General features: G+C 46.1%; 1 protein-coding gene across 3 annotated transcripts; it reads left to right on the plus strand.

Annotated features, from left to right (window-relative positions):
* The first annotated feature begins 285 nt into the window (after positions 1 to 285).
* On the plus strand, positions 286 to 18825 carry LOC122371853 (trypsin-like). 3 transcript variants are annotated; one of them, XM_043348592.1, is made up of 8 exons: positions 286 to 954; positions 1605 to 1816; positions 5287 to 5569; positions 5834 to 5992; positions 6928 to 7115; positions 7702 to 7800; positions 15516 to 15658; positions 17952 to 18825. In XM_043348592.1, exons 2-8 carry the CDS (start codon positions 1759 to 1761, stop codon positions 18120 to 18122), a joined length of 1101 nt encoding a protein of 366 aa, XP_043204527.1. In that variant the 5' UTR covers positions 286 to 954; positions 1605 to 1758; the 3' UTR covers positions 18123 to 18825. The 3 variants fall into 3 exon arrangements, with proteins under 3 accessions (XP_043204527.1, XP_043204528.1, XP_043204526.1); XM_043348593.1 differs by having other exon boundaries at positions 291 to 954; positions 1608 to 1816; XM_043348591.1 differs by having other exon boundaries at positions 291 to 954; positions 1654 to 1816.
* Positions 18826 to 19055: the final 230 nt, after the last annotated feature.

Consider the following 19055-nt stretch of genomic DNA (forward strand, 5'->3'; position numbering starts at 1 on the left):
AAAGTTCTCTATTGACATCGACTACACCACTAGGCTACAAAGTTATCACTCGGTAGCTTTTACCCGACCACTATGCTGGAAACTTACGTATGAGTGCTAAGCCGGACCGAAAATACCTGCCCATTTTAAGGAGAAGTCAGTTGTCAACAACCACCCTAATTGCGAAACTTGAAATAATGCTTGTAAGACACCGGTCTGCTCTTTCTTCGTAGAAGTAGACGTAGCCGACGTTTACTCGGGTGACCTTTTACAGTTTTACTAGCCACTTGAAATTGTTACCGTTTTGCCACAGTGTGTCAAATTGTCGTAGCAGGAGGTACTGGAAATTTGATGCAGAGGAATCTGAATTATGACTGTTATAGAGGAACAAAAATGCAAATAAAACAATTGGTGTTCAGTAGAGACCCAATGTCCTACTGTGCAAATCTAGGGGTATTCTTGCTTATACATTGTATGCCATATTTGCAGGGTTCTGAGGCATTGCCACGGTACCATTCATATGACAATTTATGCTGAGTCAGGCATGAAGCGACATTGTTGATTCAGTTTGCTTTTACTCAAGCATGTAATCTGATTACTTTGAGGCTACAGTTCTATTAGATGGGTTAGTCTGTTTCAGTATGCTCATCTGAATTTCTATTAGTTACGACCTTTGAAACAGCATTTGCGTTTTAAGAAGGAAAATAATCGAAGTCACTGGCGTATTCTTCACCCACGCCTTCATGTGATGTCGACAATCGCAGCTCACCCAGTTGAGGAGGGCAGTTTCTGTCCTATTTGATTCCAAAAGGGAAGGTGAAGAAGAATGGGGCCGTCGCAAATGTAAGCAGCAGTCAATGCTCGAAACTCAGAAAATAAAACCTTAGCTGAAGGCTGAAGCAGCGACTGGAACTGAAGAGGTCACAAGACGCGAGAGTGGCTCTGAATAAACATGATTTTTGAGCCATTTGACAGGTAAGAGTCCAATTTTTAGCTATCGGTCAGTTACCTACATACCTAAAGATACCTACTGCGAGGGAAGGCAGCTGCAAAATATAATGCATGAGTGTGACGCTTCACTACATCATGGTAACAAAAAAAAAAACATAGAAATGGAGCACAGGCAGCTTATTTTCTTGCCTTTTTCATTTTCCACAACCATTACCCGGGTAGTGTCAGATTTATCCTTATTTCGAAATTCCATTGTTGGATGGTATGTGAAATACCCTGTTATTTATTTCAATTAAACCTGTTATTGCGCTGAAGCTCAAACATGAAAGGTTTGCCCTATTCTGCAATCTTCATCCGCATTTCCGTAGTCAAAATTCCACGGCTCTGAGCAAAACAATTCAAGTGCAGCACTGTAGCTGCAACTTCCTTCTCTCTCTCTCTCTCTCCCTCTCTCTCTCTCTCTCTCTCTCTCTCTCTCTCTCTCTTCTCTCTCTCTCTCTCTCTCTCTCACTCTCGCTCTCTCTCTCTCTCTCGCTCTCTCTCTCGCTCTCTCTCTCTCTCTCTCGCTCTCTCTCTCTCTCTCTCTTTCTCTCTTTCTCTCTCTCTCTCATTCTCTCTCTCTCCCCCACTCTACCCCTCCCCACTGTGCTTATGACGTCACCGCGGCCGCACAGCAGACCGGTAGGGTCAGTCAGGTGTGTGGATGACGTCACTAACCGCTAGTGCTGGATTGCCTTGCGGTGGGAGCGGCACGGCCTTGTGGGCCGATCGGGAGCAGCGGCACCAGTAGTGGTGAGAGCGACCGCCAGCTGGTGAGGTGGTGCGACCATGCGGCTGGTGCTGGTGTCAGCGGTGCTGCTCGCCGCGGCCTGTGGACAGCCGCAGGGTAAGTGACAGGTCACAAGGTCAAGGGTCAAGGTCAGGTGGAGGTCTCCAGGTCAGTGCAGTTTACAGTGGCTGTGCCGCGGCTCGTGGTGATGGGGAGTTCAATGGGCGGATTGTTTGCTGTTGCCTGTGCTGTGAGGTAATTTGGATTGAACAAGCATGTAATTGCTTCTGCGAGCTAGCTGTGGGTTGTTGTTGCGTTAAATTATCTTTGAACTGAACCGACGTATGTTGATTTGAGAACACCAGATAAACGTAAGCTAAGCACATGTCGGCCCATACGCATCAATTTCTGTGCCAAGTTATGCAGATGCGGAATTACATTTGGCCTCCTGGAAAGTCAGCTTTGGTTCCAATGATCTGTCCAATCTGTATAGTGTAAACTATTCAGAGTTAATTGTCCACACCCGCGCTGATCAGTGAGCTTGTTACTATTTCGGCGCCTTTATGAGTTACATTGACACAGACTGCGACGGACGTCGGACAGTTGGTTAACCAACACAACAACCCAAATCCCTGGCGGTCTCATTCTCTAAACGATCACGTCTTTCTCACATATGAGGCTAATACCGCGGGGCGGCATCTAGAGACCCAGTCATCACCACTCCTCTCAGCCCAATAGCCCCCGTGCCTGGTTGGAATCCCGTCGGGGACGCTGTGCCCGCTTCCAGTGAAGGACAGAGTGCGGCCGAACGAGTGAAAGTCATTCCTCCCACCCTCTGCCCCCCGCGCCGTTCTGGGGATTGCCGAGCCTGGGTATCTTGGGGCTAGGGTAGAGCAGAGGAGGAAACAGAGCTCCGGAGGCTGCCGCGGCGGTGGTGACACTATGATAAGTCGGGCGGGGGTAATCTAGTTTTTATAACAATGGAAACGGCTGGCAGTGTCCGTGGTGCAATTTCCGGCTCAGGCTCAGTCTTGATGTCTTTTTGATGGCGAAGCTGATCGTTATTGTGTCGATCATTTTCTTGATAATTTAAAGATGGATGACGAGATGTAACGTCAAACGGAGCTCAATGATTGGAAAGTTTGATTGATGTTCAGTTCAGCGAAATGCAATACATTGGGGAAAGAGCTGAATGACTCCACCTTCATCTAGTCTGTGGCTCCAACATGTTTTTTGTGACTAAAAACTGCAAACGAAAATAGGCAGATAAAAGCCGAATGTGCTTGCAAGCTTAAAATCATCGAATGATAGCAAATAACTGCATCTATCTCTGTATCTTTATGTTCCCAAAATGTTTTAACTACATGCTGTTTCGAACCCTTACAAATGTGCATTTTATTTTATCCGCCCGATTCAACAGGCATGTTAGATTGTTTGCAAGAAAGTGTTACAAGCATGTACACATACGATATGCAGTATATACCTACGCATTTACATTTCATAAAAGTCGGAACCAGGTTTCCAGCGATTGCTGGACACTGACCAAGCAGCTTCGACATTCAGTCTCTATACAATAAACTATTATTACTAGTATTCCTGAAGCTTTAATTAAAATGATAAATTTACCTGAAAAAACAACCATTCTCTATTGCATGTCGCGGCTCCGTTCAGTAAATGGTTCGTATATTTTTTTTTCTAGTCTGATGCTACGATATCTTTCTAAGTGACGAGATTGATGGAATAATTTCATTCCAGAGGAAGTGGCTACCTACTGGCTAGGCTAGTGCCAGAGATGGGCGCTTACATATTTACCACGGGTGCGTTATGCACACGGACCGTGGAGAGAATGTTTGTTGTTATCTGTTTGTCATTTTTTAAAAAGAAGTTTACATAACATCGTATCAGATAATATGAAATTAAATAGTAGTATTTTAATAGAAGTAACGAATCTTAAACAAAAGGACAAGTGCTCGTTTAAGTAAAAAAAGAAAGAAAATGGGAAAACATCCATTAGTACGTAATACAATGTAAATTAACATTTCTAAAGACATCGTAGGTTTCTTATCAAAACATTACCATCAAGCCGCGTGGTGACAGCCAACCACAAATTAATCGCGGCGTAGATGAATGATTCACCCCTCATTTAGCCTCTCCTATTAGCTCTTGGGGTAGTCCTCCATACCGCAGTGATGCACAAACATAGTAAGATGAAAGCTGACCTAATGGCCTTCCGCTCAGTGCTCGTAGATCAATGGCAGACCTCGCTTGGATGATATGTGTACGGGGATTTCGGTCGCTGACGGCTTCTGACGCTTCATGTGATGCTTCAAGCTGTTATCCGTATCATAATCATCAGGCATCAGCTCAATATCATGAACCAAGCCAATGGGATCAAAGTTGATGGATATCAACCTAAACAGTACTCAACGGTTAGAACGGACGCAGCCTTGTAGTCGGGGGCTAAAAACCCGAACCAGACTCTTGAATGTCTTCCTTCATTGCGTTCCCAAGGATAGCAGGTTCTTCGCTCCTAGCATTGTTATCCGTCTGGGATCACAGCAGCTTCCGAGACACGTATATTTTTAAGTTCACAGCGCTGCCAGAGGTAGTTCCTAGAGGTTCCTAGCTGTTGTAACTTGTCTCGTCAAGGCATGTGTGCATTCATAAAATACCTATATGTGCAATGAAATGATCGCGACCATCGATTGGGCTATCAAGATCAGCGACCATATCCCAAAAAAAGACAGATGTCAACCCTAACCCCAGTAACACAGGGTCCTCGCTAGGTAACCAACGAACAGCAATAGTATGAAGTTGGTAGTCGGAACTAACCGAACTAGCGATCAAAAGGCTAAACCCGACCATATTGTGTGACTGAACGTTTGTAAATGTGCCACTCTCTAGCATCAACACCCGGTCAAGTGATCCGACTATAGTGGAGCGACTGCTTCTCAGCCCAATTGAGATCTCTGGCAACAATAATAATCACTCATTTGAGGAGTTTGATGGGTGCTCCTCTGCTTTAGCATACAAAAATAGTCGTAGCATCGATCGCTCTCGTCTGAACTCGTTTGCCTAATGTTGTTCGGTACTTCGCAGACGTTAGCATTTTGAAACTAGCAATCTAATAAGGCTAACAGGATATTCTGAAAACTTTAAGATAACGTTCCGCCAGCCTGCAGGGCTTGAATGCATATGCAATATGCTCGACGAGCATCACATGAGGAACATTTCGATATTATTTTGTCCGTATATGTAAAGGTCATTTACATATTTTACAAAGGCTGGGCTTACTGTCAGGATAAATAGACCATGGGCCGTATTCACGTCGATCATTTTCGAAAGAATTTTCTTAAGTTTGACCTGCTTCTTAAGTAAATTTTTTTAATCACGTGAACTCCATCGATAAAAACTTAAGAAGTGTCGACGTGAATACCAAATTATACTTACGAAAGAAAATCGACTTACGAAGTCGACGTGAATACGGCCCCATGCTCACAAATCACTGACATTTCTCGTCGTGTATCACCGGATGTAACACAAGAACACGCTCAGCAACTGACTCCCATTTCTGTCTCTGCCCGCAGATCTGCCGGCGACACCCACCAACCCTCCGAACTTCACCCCTCCCACACCTCCCACGCCTCCCACTCCTCCCACCGCTCCCACCGTGGGCTGGATCCCACCGACGCCGCCCACGCCGCCCACCTTGCCGCCCGACCACACGCCTCCCACCCCTCCAACGCCCCCGACCCCTCCCACCCTGCCGCCGTCCCACACTGTGCCCACCACGCCGCCGGTCAAACCGCAAAACCTGCCGAGCAACCTGAGGGAGAATGAGTGCGGGCGCAGCAACCTGCCACAGGAATGGTGAGCGGGATAGGGCGCTTTTCATTTATTTCCTATCTAGCTTATTTTCGCGTGCGTTTTTAACGCGCATGTGAATCATAGACTGTTAAGAAACAGTATATGTTTAGCGTCAGCTGTTTCAGATTCACGTAATAATCATTGCAATACTTTGGGTGCACTCTCTGTCTCCGCACGCTTGATCTATCGCGTTCAACGGCTCCATCCCATCGACCTGCTCGGGGTCACATTTGTTGATCCACCTCGTCTGCCCGCTCCTCCTTTCAGGACGGTGGGCGCTCGCCAGGTGGAGTACCAGGGTGACCTGCCCTGGATGGTTGCCCTCGGATACCGGCGTCGGCGCCGCGTCGTCTACAGATGCTCCGGAGTGCTCATCAACGACCTCTGGGTGCTCACGGCCGCGCACTGCATCAAACAACGCGGACCGTGAGTTTGGACTCGGATAATTGTGTTGCTTATCGACCTGCTCTTGTGACCAGTGAATTAGGGGTTTTTATTTAGTGGTAGCCATGGTAGAGTAGCATGCTTGGTTCGTTTTTATTTATATGCAAGTTGCAGTTTGCGAGTGGTTACCAGCGAAAAAAATCATTTTTTTATATTTATGGAAGCTATGGAAATGCGCTGGCAGAGAAGTGTGGCTGTGGTTTGGTCATTTATAAATCAAAGTCTCGCAAATGTCCTTGAATAGAACGATTATCATGCCTAACGAGCATCAAGCTAGAATCAATCATGATACAATATCACTGAGTGATAAAAGTAAATCAGATGGCAAATATCATTTTATGATTTAATGCAATTTTCCTATGCCTCCCGACCAGTATTTTTATCATATCACATCCAGCCAACCAACAAAGTATATTGCAACTTATCGCATTTTCGTTTAGCTTTCTTCCAACCTTACGGTAAAAGCTGCTGTTAATTTAGCGGTGCGTCCAACCCGGGTTTCACTTACCGTCTACATGTAGCCGAGGGGCTTCACAACTGAACTCTGAAGCCTTTTAAGTTCTCGTGATCGAGACATTTGATCGCCCACTCTCCGCGGTAACATGAAAGTGCTGCTCGCGGATACCCTAAGGTCTTTGTTTGAGCCTGTGCCCTAGATTTGTTGGTTTGACGCGGACTTTGGAGTGGCAATAAACCGATAGGGAACTGCCGCAAATATGGCCACTCGTTTTTAGCACAGCACTTGATGGCGTTATATTGTATTGGACACAGGAAGTAGTGATGGTGGCTGCATTCACTCGGCAAAATTGAGCTTAAAAGAGTGTAGTTTTATTGACAATTCACACAGACTAAATGACACAGAATTGCCGATTGACAGATAAAGGTACATGCCTACCTACGTATGCCCCTTTCCCCAGCGTGGAGGCGCGTCTGGGTGACATTGACGTGATGGCGGCGTACGTTGACGACCAGGAGGTGCCGCCGGTCGTCATCCCGGTGGTGGACGCCATCCGTCACCCCGACTACCTGGAGCAGCGCGGCACCGAGACTGAGCTGATCCACAACATCGGCCTCATCAAGCTGGCCCGGCGGGCTCCCAGGAACGGTGAGGACACGGTGGGGCGGGGTGGCTTCTGTTTAAGTATGAACACTGGGGCATAGCAGTGGTTCAAATGTTAACTACAAGTCATACATAACTGCATATACCTATGTATGCTGGTTTTCAAGACTTCTGCATTTAGGAAGGGCTGCTGGGATAGTTCACAGAACTCAAACATGTTTTTAGTTCGCTCGCTGTTTTTCTTCGCTGGTTACGAAACTTGAGGATATACTCCAATGCAAATACTTCGAAGAGGCAATATGCAGCGCAGCAGCTCACGTATGGAGTGTGGTTTAGCATATTTGATGTGAGTATATAGCTATTTCGTATGCCGCATGACATGAAGTTCCAAATGAAGCGTGTTCCTCTCATGGCTGGTCAAAGGTTTACTCGGTACCGTCCTGACAGCGAAGCGTATAGCTCCATGATCACTTCGCAGAACACCAATATCATATCCCAGTGTGGGTTTCGTGTCACTCATCCACCCATTTGAAGCTCTGCAAGATTACTTTACAAAAAGCTCCGAACCCTGTGAACCCTTTACTCATGCCGTCATACCGTTTGACGTGCGATCGTTCCCGACATTTGACAGATGTGATCCGGCCTATTTGCCTGCCTCTGGAGACGGAGCGAAGAGACTCGCTGGCGGAAAAGGAGGCACTCATTGCCGGATGGGGATTCCGGAGAGACAGTGAGTTCACGGAGAATGTACATAATTTACTTATGGCATATATGGCATGTATGTCATTATGGAGAATATGGCAGGGAATGTAGATTGTATACGGCACTGCTATAAGATGGTCAACTTGTTCATGTGAATACTCGTATCTATAGAGGATTTCACATGACCCGACAGGCTTGCAGTATAGATAAACCCGATGTTGGTATCATTCTGGGATCCACCAAGGAAATCCATGAAGGATCTAAATTGTGACATGTAGTGATAAGGACCTGCCTCGCCTTCCTCCTCACAACACATTACTCAGGCTATAGTACGAGGATAAGCATAACATGCGGTTGATATTGTAACGCTGCCGCGTTCATTTTCCAAGCGGACGCCGGCTCCCGGCCACGGCACACCGACCCAAAGATGGCCAACCGGTCACATCAAAATTAAAAAAAAGATATACACCAGCAGCGAGGACGGCTCCTCTCCGACCAACAATTTCAGCGGGGACCGGGACCCGGATGCCGATTAACCGTGTCGTCTGAGGAAGGGAGTGACGGGCCTGCCTCGCAAACAAATCTAAAATATCTTGCAGCTGAGCCCCGCTACAATATGACGGTCTGTATTTTACTTTAGGTACAGTTCAGTCATGGTTTCGTGAATACCTATATGTACGGGTTAAACACCGATTCCCCTTGAGACCTGAGCGCATTGCCTTTTTGAAGACGGAACGCTAATTAAGAGCTCTCAAGCTGCTCTACCAGCAGGATGAAGATTAAAAAGTTCAATCAACTTCTTTAGAGGGCCGCTCACCTAGTAAAACTCGGCACGCCCTGTGAGCCTCGAGGAATCGATCTGTCGCAAAGGCAGGGCGATGCCCGAGATCAAGGCCTAAACGTGTCCGTGATTCATGAAGCTCATATCTACTGACATAGCGGACTGATACCTACGCCAAAAACAAAGACAGTTATAAAACACATTATTTTCTCACAAAATAGGTACCGTGGTTAATTCCCAACAGAATGCGTAGCTGGTCTGGGAAAGTAGCATTATTCGTGACGAAAATCCCATCTTCGGAAAGGGCTTAGGGGAAGTTGGGGCAATGCCGGAGTTGGGGCAAAGCCGAAATTCGAGATATTTCGAAAACCGTAAGACATGGATGCCACCTGTCAGTGATGCTCTGAAGCTTAAGTGACTACAATTATCGCATGTTTGTTACGAGTCGTCATTCGGAATACTTTGGCTGTGAGGGCGCCAAGAGCGTTTTCAAGGTACGCGTTCCTTGTACTACATGCGCCTTTGAAGCTGCATTTCTTACTCGTTATGCTACCGTTTGTCTGGCCAATTCGGTCAAGTAATCTTCAGCATGTCTTGGCATTAGTGTGCTGCCTATTTGAAATTTATACGGCACGTTGAAAACTTATGGGCCTGCAAATGAAAGTATGGCTGGCTGGGGTAATGCCGAAAACGTGCAATTACGCACGTTAAAGCACGCTACGTGGACTTTACTGCTGTAGAATAGCAACGCGAATTTTTAGTCACACAAATTACACTTTCAACCGACACAACGGCCTGTTACCTATAAGGAATTATTTACCTGGCATTTTCTTATTATATCACACAATTATAACTTCCAGTGTGCACCAAGCGTCCTCAAGCTCTTAAAACGCGTGTCAGCTTTGATAAATTCTGGATAAAGTTTGAGATAAAGTGGCAAAACATCAATGTCGGCATTCCCCGTAGATCATTTCTCCCATTTTCGGCTTTCCCCGCAGTCCGGGGCAACGCCGAAAAAGTCACTTCTTTGATATTTTTATTTTGTGCGCTTAACGGTATGCGAATTCATCAAATGCGCCTGGTATGTTTGAAAGGCAAAAGACTGGCCTCTCGAATGACGCCAACAAGAATAGCTTATGTTGTCTACCTTGCGTGCTACGGGCGTCAGAAAAAAAGTATTCGGCGTTCCCCCAACTTCCCCTTCCATCGGCAGCCGGTCTCGAAACAGTGAAGGTAGCAGGCGGACGTCTTAGACGGGCGGCTCTGCGGGTGGTTTCAGCGACCCTGTTTACGGGGCCGCCATATTCCCGAGCGAGCTCTGTTTGCCGCGCTGATGGCCCATTGTGAGCCGCCCCGGTCTTAGCTCGTAACACACCTCGATCTCAGCTCCACGGCCACTGATGGGAGAAGGGATGGGCTTTCGTTTTACTGGGTGCTGGGCGCTGGTAACATGCATGATGCAGCTTATATTGCAAAACAAGGTTGCTACTTCATTATCATTTAAGTTCGCACTATTGACAAAAACCATTCCAGCTTCCAGCTTGCAACAAAAATAACAACGTCTTTTATTAGCTACTAACGAAAAGCAGCTCATGGATGGAAGAAACGCGATCACCATTTATAATCGTCACTTCTTTCTAGGACAGTGTATGCTAACCAGCCATACATACCTACAAGTAGGTACGAAATGGATTTTGAAATCGACTTCCTTTCAGAAATTGACCATTTCCCCGCCAAAAATGACCACACCTTTCCTCGGTTTTTGGCCAGGAAACCAAACAGACATTGGTAAATCTTTCTCTTTTCTATACCAGTGAAATTCTTCAATGCGCATCTATAGCCAGTTCACTGCGCAATGCTCCCTCAATTGTTATCAGAATGGAAGTCATTATGACGTCTGTCGTCTGATTAGAGACCGGTACTGCGAAAGGACCGCGTTGAGACAGCCACCGTGGCTCTTGGGCGGGCAGACGGGAGGGATGAGTTAAGCTGCGACTCTTTGAGTGGTTCTTTTGTTGAGTTAAATGCACCACTGCCGAGCCAAGTTGCGAGTTCCTGGAAATTTCGTCGTTTACGACTTACCAAGTTATTTGCCCGGAGAAAAGTTCTCGGGAAGTATGAGTGCTGTGCTCGCATTGGAACAGAAGTTAAGTGTTATGTTGCGGTAGCTTCTTGGCAATTAAACTGCCGCTAGAAAACAAATGCTGGACTTAATCAACATCTCTGACGGTTGCACAATGCACAGTTTACTTTTATATTTCAGTCGCGCGGTAGCATTGTATCTAATATAATATACCATTTGTGTTGGTCCATTTGGAGCGCCTTTGGCCACATGTTTATATGGATTCACATATTCCGGATAAAGCATTATATTGTCAATCCCAGCACCCACGAAAGAATTTCTTCTGCCCTATACGCATTATGCCTATACAGGCGGCAAGCCATACAAGACACTACCATATGCCGTTTGGAAACCTATAACAATTGATGGCTCGCGAAGCTGTTCAGATAGCCCCGGCTGACCCTGCAGGCTGTGGACGTAGTTATATATGTATTCGTTGAACATACACCCAACCCAACGAGGCATAGCATTCTTGAACCCTGGGATTCCCCGTATGAGGCGGCAATTTGCATGCATATATTCATGAGTTTCAAAGTGCCAGGCTCCTGGCGTCATCTGCGGTCGTGTAATAAAGGTCAGCTGGCTCTTATGGAAGGCATTTATAACGTGACCTTACAAAGATATATGTCAAAGTCACAGGGTCACTTTACCTAAGCAGAGCAGCCGTCGTCTGAAATGGGTGCCATAACGTTAACCGGAAAATATTGATGCTAAGAGCTGTCATGTAACTTAATTCTAGTATAGGGGAAGGTGGGGTAAGACGGCCCAGCGGGGCAAGACGGACCACCAGCCCTCCCGGCTGAACCGCTGCTGGTATCTACTGCTTTATGCACTCACTGTTTGTTTTCCTTCGTAACAATGGCCACCTTGAGCTCATGCTGTTAGGATGCATAGCTTTTGAGTTATTGAGAAAAATGTTGTTTTTCGTCAAACCGATCTAATATGAGAGGTCTACGGGTGATTCAATTACGGCGCCTTTCTTGCATGATTAGTTTCTATTTTGCACTTAACTGTGAAGAACAAAGTTATAAACTTAGTTATAGTCACACTTCAGGAAAGGCAAGGTTTTGCAGTGTTGGGCTATTTGACATATACGTCATGATAATGACAGAATTTAGATTTGGGGCAAGACGGACCACTGTGGTCCATCTTACCCTGTGGTGGTCCATTGTACCCTGCATATGGAAAGTTCTTTTCCAAAACATTGACACAAGTTTAAGTAAGCTAATTTTTCAGGAAGGAGTCTTTGTTGCATGTGAGCCATGCATGCAAGTGCTCAGTTAGCATGCATTCATGCCAAACGACAATCAATACACATGTTCCCAGCTTTTAGCTGCACTTCCATCACACATGAGTAAAGAATAAAGGCTCATTTGGTTATTTTACCATTCTGGCTACTTTTTCTTACAAGAGTACAGAGCAGACGTATAACACACATGAATGGATAGCAGGCACTGCTGGGTGGTCCGTCTTACCCCACGTTTTTTCTTGTCTGAGTTTTTGACATGTCCCTCTTTAAGAGCATCCACCACCTAGATGTCTTCAATTTGAAATTTAGTCTTTACACATATCAACAGAGGAAGGATTGAGCATTCCGAAGACTATAAATAATATGAATTACGAGAGCAGTGTAGCAAGATATACGGCCTCAAACCTTAGCTGGTCCGTCTTACCCCACCTTCCCCTATGCTTTTATTTCGTTATTTGCAATCAGAAGTCTGCTTTTCGAGAAAATTATCAGCAGGATTATATGAGCAATGCGTAACGTAATGAAGCAAAACTATCAATGTGTTATGCTATGTATGCCCGTTGCTCACGTAAAATTAGCGCGTGCATATAGTACATATATATATATATATATATATATATATATATATATATATATATATATATATATATATATATATATATATATATATATATATATATATATATATATATATATATGTACTATATATATATATATATATATATATATATATATATATATATATATATATATATATATATATATATATATATATATATATATATATATATATATATATATATATAGTACATATAGTTTGCAAAATGTCAATGTATTGGGATAGTCTGATTTCTTGAATGCATTAACCCTCGCCAGCACAGGGGGAGGGGTTGATGCAACCCCCATAAGGTTTTTCGCAAATAACTCGCGTAAAAAGCGGCCGATCGCGACGAAACTTTCAGTACGCTCGCATTAATCAATTTTACACCAACCCTGAAAATTTTATGACCCTGACCCAAATGACCTTTGACCTGTGACCTCTTTTCCGAGACCATGTTTGGTCGGAATCGCGACTCGGCGTATGTCAGCTCGCATTACCCGCGCGTTTGCAAGCTTTTCGTGGTTTCAAACGTTCAAACATGTGACTTGATGCTGCTCCCATACATAATGGTGGGTGTCAAGGTCACCTGAAGGTCAGGCCAGGTCATTGACCTTTGGTGACCTCGGGTGACCTCAGTTCACTTTTTCGAGTTTTACATGTTTCTAGGCTAGTTTTTGGAGCTGAATTCGAATTAAGCAACCATTTGAACATTTACGAAGTAGTTTTGGTGCCTTCGTAACATGTTACGAAGCTGTCAGAGGCAGTTGACACGTATTACGAATACCCGTCACAACCCCTACCGGTTGACCTGACCTGACCTGACCCGACCTGGTCTAAATGCTTAAAGACATCATCTCTGATCAAAACTGACACGATATTCGTGATCAGCACCCCGAAAAACCGCATAGCAGCCACACTTTACGACTTTCTAACTAACCCGCGCCCTGGTGGGGGGGGCTATTTTTTGCCCCCCCCCCCCTCCAGACTTTTCGATATATCTCCAGAACCACTGCGCCGATCGTCACCAAACTTTCAGTACCCTCCCGGACATCAATTTTACACATTGTGACCAAAAATTTTTCCAAAGGCTATGATAGGTTGGCCGGAAATGACGTCAGAGTGACGTCATGTTCTGCCGTTTTCGACCCAAAAAAGGGTTTCGCGGGAAGAGCTGTCAGGCCTATAGCTTTGCAAATACAGAAAAATGATACAAACATAAAAGCTGTAGAATGGACAGGGCTACAAAACTGCTATCTCGGATTTTTGAAATTTTTGGATTTTGACCCCCAAAAATCAAAAAATAGATTTTTTGAATATAATAGCCAAAAAATCCAAAACGTTTTTTGAATTTCGAAAAAACCGGAATATATGTGATAGTCCTTACCGCCTTCTATCTACATACCAAATTTGAGATCGATACCTCTTTTTTTGGCCAAGTTATAGCGAAAAAACTGTTCAAAATTGATGACGTCAAATTTTCAAACTCAATTTTCAGCAATTCTAGACCTCGTAGCGCAAAACAAAGAGCACCATTAGACTCCCCGTGGCGAGCTGCATCGAATCAATACCCATTTTATGCAAAAATATCAACTTTGAAATTTGACCTTTTTTGACCTGACCTTGACCTGCCCTACACCAGAAAGTGACCTAAACCGTACCTGATGGTCTTATAACCAACACCATTGAGTTGGAAATGAAAAACTGGCCATAAAACATGCATCGCATAACCTTAGTAAAGTTGGGTTCATGTGGTGACCCTTGGTGACCTGACCTGTGACCTGACCTGGTATGACCAGTGACCTCTAACAGCAACATATCTACTAGGCAACTGACGCCCTATCGCTGATTCCCGACAAAATGCGTTTTCCTCGGTGTTATAGCGCATTCCCTAGAAGACCCGTGAACGGTGAAACATTTCATCTTTGACCTGACCTGTGACGTCATCGGTGACCCCGAGGTCAATAAAATTTGGTTTCCCTCGACAAATTTGACAGGCCTTTCGAACGCCGTTTGAATTTTTCGGATCCGTCCAGTAGTTTCGGAGATACGAGGGGGGGCAAAAATAGCCCCCCCCCCCACCAGGTCGCGTTATAAACAGACCCCACCAGGGCGCGGGCTAACAGGTCCCGATTTTCCCGGTTTTCTGGACATTGACCTGACCTGGAAGGTCACTCGATGACCTAGGACCTTAAAATTGGGTATCATCGGCTTCCTCTCGTGACGGGCAACACGCTCGTTTTTCCGCGAAGCTCTAGCTCGATCAGGGGCCAAACGCGAGGGAGGGTCGTATGTACCAACCAGCCCCCCTTGTGCCGTCGAAGGACGCAAAATGGCCTGTGCCGGCGAGGGTTAAAAAAAGCATTCAAATCAAACATGCTTCGAGGTGATATTCAGTAATGTAATGTGGCTCTTTATAAAGGCGGCCGCCACTTATGAATGCCATTTTTAGCAATTTCATGTAGCAATGAAATAACAGCATGCCAGAAACTATTCTACGTCTATTCTAGAACAAGAGATTGTATTGCTTTATAGCAAAACATAGGTGAGCTATTTCAGCATATTTGCAGAGGATTTTAAATAGTTCAAATGAGGTTCATATCGGTTGCAGAAGGGTTGCCTGCCCTCTCTGGTAATCTTTTAAAGTATGAAAGGATGAACAATAGTTTGACCTTCAAATTACAAAAGCATTTAAATGCGAGGCGCCATGACCCATGACTTATGAATATTGAATACCATACTAAACTAACGATTATAACAATATCTGAACAATGCATGCCTTAGTTTGCCGCAGGGTATTCGGTTAACCTGCATTCTGCCCTAACCATTTTGACCTCGGCTTGTTTCAGCAGGCGCAAGGCAGGCAGTAGGGTATTCGGTTGACCCGCATTCTGCCCTAACCATTTTGACCTCGGCTTGTTTCAGCAGTGCAGGCAGTAGGGTATTCGGTTGACCTTCATTCTCTCCTGACCCTTGACCCCGCCTCGTTTCAGCGGGTCGTCCGCGGCGGGTGATGCACTTTTCCAGCGCCGAGCTCAGCTCCCACCAGGAGTGTGTGGCCTCCTACAAGGGCGAGTACACCATCACCTACCGCATGCTGTGCGCCTTCGACTACTCTGGCATCGACTCGTGCAAGGTAATCATTATACTGAGTGGTCATTATAAAAAAATACTATAAAAAGTCCCGCATCAAGAAATACCACAGCAGCTGTAGGACTTTGTCAATCAATTTAACCCGGCCGGGCCCGGGGGGTAATCCCAACCACCGCAGCCCGGGGGGGGGGGGCGTTTTTCGCCCCCCCCCCTGTCTAACTCCGTAAATAAGGGAGCTACGGAAACAAAAGCGATACCAAACGAAAGGTCCTTACGAGACGATTCTAATGCACCTAAAATTTTTGACTTCAGGTCAATTTTCAACGTCAGAGGTCAAGGTCAAAGGCCAAAACCGGCACATGTGTTCAAAGTAAGCCTTCTAGAGGACGGCAGGCTGCATCAAACCGACAAAATTGGGTGTCAAACGAAAGAAGAGAATCTGAGGATTCTGAAAATGTGCTCCAAATCAAAGGTCAAGGTCAAGGTCACGCTCAAAATTGACCTCAAACTTGGCACTTTTTCGCACATCTTGCGTGCTAACTTCCAAGATGTTTTGAAATGTTTTGAGGCTTATCAGTTCCCTATTTGTGGTTCATCTTACGATACAAGGCTGCTCAAAGGTCAAGGTCACAGAAGAGTATCCCTGCTAGAGGCTATTTCACTGATTCAAGTTAGTAATAATAAATAAGACAATTTTGCCATCCGGAAGCTCTAAATGAAGGCTTAGAGGAAAATAGATGCCAGATTCGTGATCAGCGGGTACAAATCCATCATAAACGACCTTTCATGTGTCAAGGTCAACCATAGGTCATTCGAGGTCACATGAGGTCAACATAAAACTTGACCTTTTCCGAACAAAATATATATCATTCGACGCGGCTTGACAAGGCGAATGCGATGGTACCATTGCCGTAGCTCTAGGACCATTTTTGTCGAAGTTATTTGCGAAAAACTAAAACCACATTTCGGGGTCGTTGACCTGACCTCTGACCTCAGGTCACCAAAACTATTTTTCTATTTTTCTCTAGGTCAAACGCTACACAGCCGTGCTCGTAATTTGTCTTTATCTCTAAAACTCTATTTTTAGCAGCTATTTGAAGTTTGCGTCTGTGACGCCGAAGTTTGCCGTACAGGGGTCTAGAAAAATGGAACTTGTGACGTCATCAAGGGGGTTAGGTCCAAATTTTTTACTTCAGAAGATGTCAAATTGATGGGAAAAAAGGTACTGAAAGTTTCGCCTTCCTATCCCTAAGCGTTCGGGAGTTATCGCAAATATTCGCCAGGAGGGGGGGGGCGAAAAACGCCCCCCGGGCCCGCGAGGGTTAACAGTTTGCCCTCTTTTGGTAGATACTTCCTCTTTCTTTCACCCAATACTTGTATAATAATGCCGCCTTACGTACAACCCATTTTCGTAGGTCACGGCCATCGCTACAAAAGCAAGACTATGGTCTTTTTTCTTTTCTTTTTCGTCTCACGCTACCACACCCCTGCTGATAGTTTTCCGGGCTTGGCTTCTGTGTCCTGTCGCTAATGGTTTCCGAGATATCATGGCTCCCCAGCTAATGTGTTGCTACCACCACTCTGGTGTGTGTATGTGTGGTGGGTATGAGCGCATCTGACGACTTGGTGGCGGCAGGGGTCCGCCGTACACGGGGCGGCGGGTGCGGGGCGGGCGGCGAGCAGGGATAGCGCTGAGATGGAGTGGAGGGCTGCGCCTGACTGGTACGGCAATGGAGGAGCGTTAGGATGGAAAAGCGTACCGCGATGCCGGCGGTTCTGATTAGGTGGGCGCCTGAAACAGCTGCCGCGGAACACGCAGACCGTTTATAAATGTCGCCCCGAGGAGGCGTGCAGCTGACGGCTGCAGCACTCAATGAAAAGCAGGCGTCCAGACGCAGAAAATGTGATTTCAGATGTTGCAATCCCGATCCTGAAAGCGGCTTTAAAAACTGATCGAGAATGGATCTCGTGAAAGTATTGAAATTTTATTATTGGTAGACTGCTGTTAATCAACCGTTTAAGTTGTATTTTCTCTCCGCATAACGCGTCCCATTTTTTATCTCCATACTGACACATTTGATCATTCTGACACAGCCGTGTCTAATCTATCGTAGCCGGACTGACACTGCCGTGACGGTGTCATGACCTGACTGACACCTAAACGGGTCAGAGCGGCGTGATCTGTCTGACTCAGAAGTCAGAAGCGAGTGTGAGTACCTGACAGACACGGTGTCATAATGGGACAAACATCGGCAAGGTGTCATGATCTGACTGTCCCTGTCCCTGTGTCATGAGACATGAGCTGACAGCCCCTGACACGATATTTTCCTCTGCAGGGTGACAGCGGCACGCCTCTGATGCGCCAGTCCGCCAACGGCACCGGACCCTGGGAGGTGATGGGTATCGGCGCGTACGGCCAGGGCTGCGCCGATCCCAACTATCCGGCCGTCTTCACCAAGATCGACACCTACCTCAACTGGATCAGCCGCACAGTGGACCGAAACTGAGCAGACGAGACGGAATAACAAACGCACAGTGGACCGAAACTGAGCTACGGTGGACTGAGCCGACGAGATGAAAGTGAGCCGACGCGACACCGGCCGCACAGTGGACCAAAACAGCTTACCGTGATGTGGAGAAACCGCACAGTGTGGACTGAAACTATGTTATGGTGACGTGAGGCCAGAGACAGGCGCAAAAGCAATGCCGTTTATTCTATCGAGGCTGTGGTTCTACAGAGCACAAAATGCCAGAACCTGCTGAGAATCAATGTTTCATAGTCTGGTGTCAGACGGTGGAAAGCTTCCTGTAAGGTCCTGAGGGCGTGGAGGCGCCGAGCCGCGCAGCGCCGCCCAGAGAAATCCACAGTAATTTTATGGTGATGCTTTTTATTTTATGAGTCGTGCAGTTCAGAATCTCAGGCTGAGAAAATCGCCCGGCGCATTTTGCACACCGAGTGTCGCCGAGATACGTGGGTGCATTCTCTGACAGATGTAAAGCAGGCTGACATCGCCTGACAAACCAGAGGCGTTCCTCCGGTATCGGAAAGAATAGAGATAAATGGGGCCTGTCCAATAAGTCCATGTGGTAGTGATTCAGCTGCAAATATGAAATACGACGGTCATCTCTGTTACAGTTCTGTCAACGGAGAGTGGAAGAGATACAATAGTTGATGAATGGTTTCTGTGAAATAAATGTCATCAACTGTGATCCTTTTCTGATGCGTGAATTTGGAACGCAGGGTTCATTTCACGCAATGAAACCCGCCGTCTTAATGTCCAGGAAGACAAATCATTTATTGTTATCCCGCGCCGGGCCGGTGCTCGGCGTCAACCACGCCGGGGCCCGGGCTGAAGGGGTTTGGGGGGAGGGGTCTTAACCCTCGCCGGCCGAGGGGGGGGGGGCGGGTGCCGCCCCCCCCCCATAGGATTTTTTCGCGA

The sequence above is a fragment of the Amphibalanus amphitrite genome, unplaced genomic scaffold (genome assembly GCF_019059575.1).
Source record: "Amphibalanus amphitrite isolate SeventyFive unplaced genomic scaffold, NRLGWU_Aamphi_draft 001285F_arrow, whole genome shotgun sequence".
In the NCBI taxonomy this organism is placed as follows: domain Eukaryota; kingdom Metazoa; phylum Arthropoda; class Thecostraca; order Balanomorpha; family Balanidae; genus Amphibalanus; species Amphibalanus amphitrite.

What these genes read in the sequence shown, in the direction of transcription:
- LOC122371853 (XM_043348592.1), top strand. Translation starts at nt 1,759, where the DNA reads ATGCGGCTGGTGCTGGTGTCAGCGGTGCTGCTCGCCGCGGCCTGTGGA. An exon ending in AGCAACCTGCCACAGGAATG is followed by an intron (nt 5,570 to 5,833) that starts GTGAGCGGGATA and finishes TCCTCCTTTCAG; the next exon opens with GACGGTGGGCGCTCGCCAGG. An exon ending in ATGGGGATTCCGGAGAGACA is followed by an intron (nt 7,801 to 15,515) that starts GTGAGTTCACGG and finishes GCCTCGTTTCAG; the next exon opens with CGGGTCGTCCGCGGCGGGTG.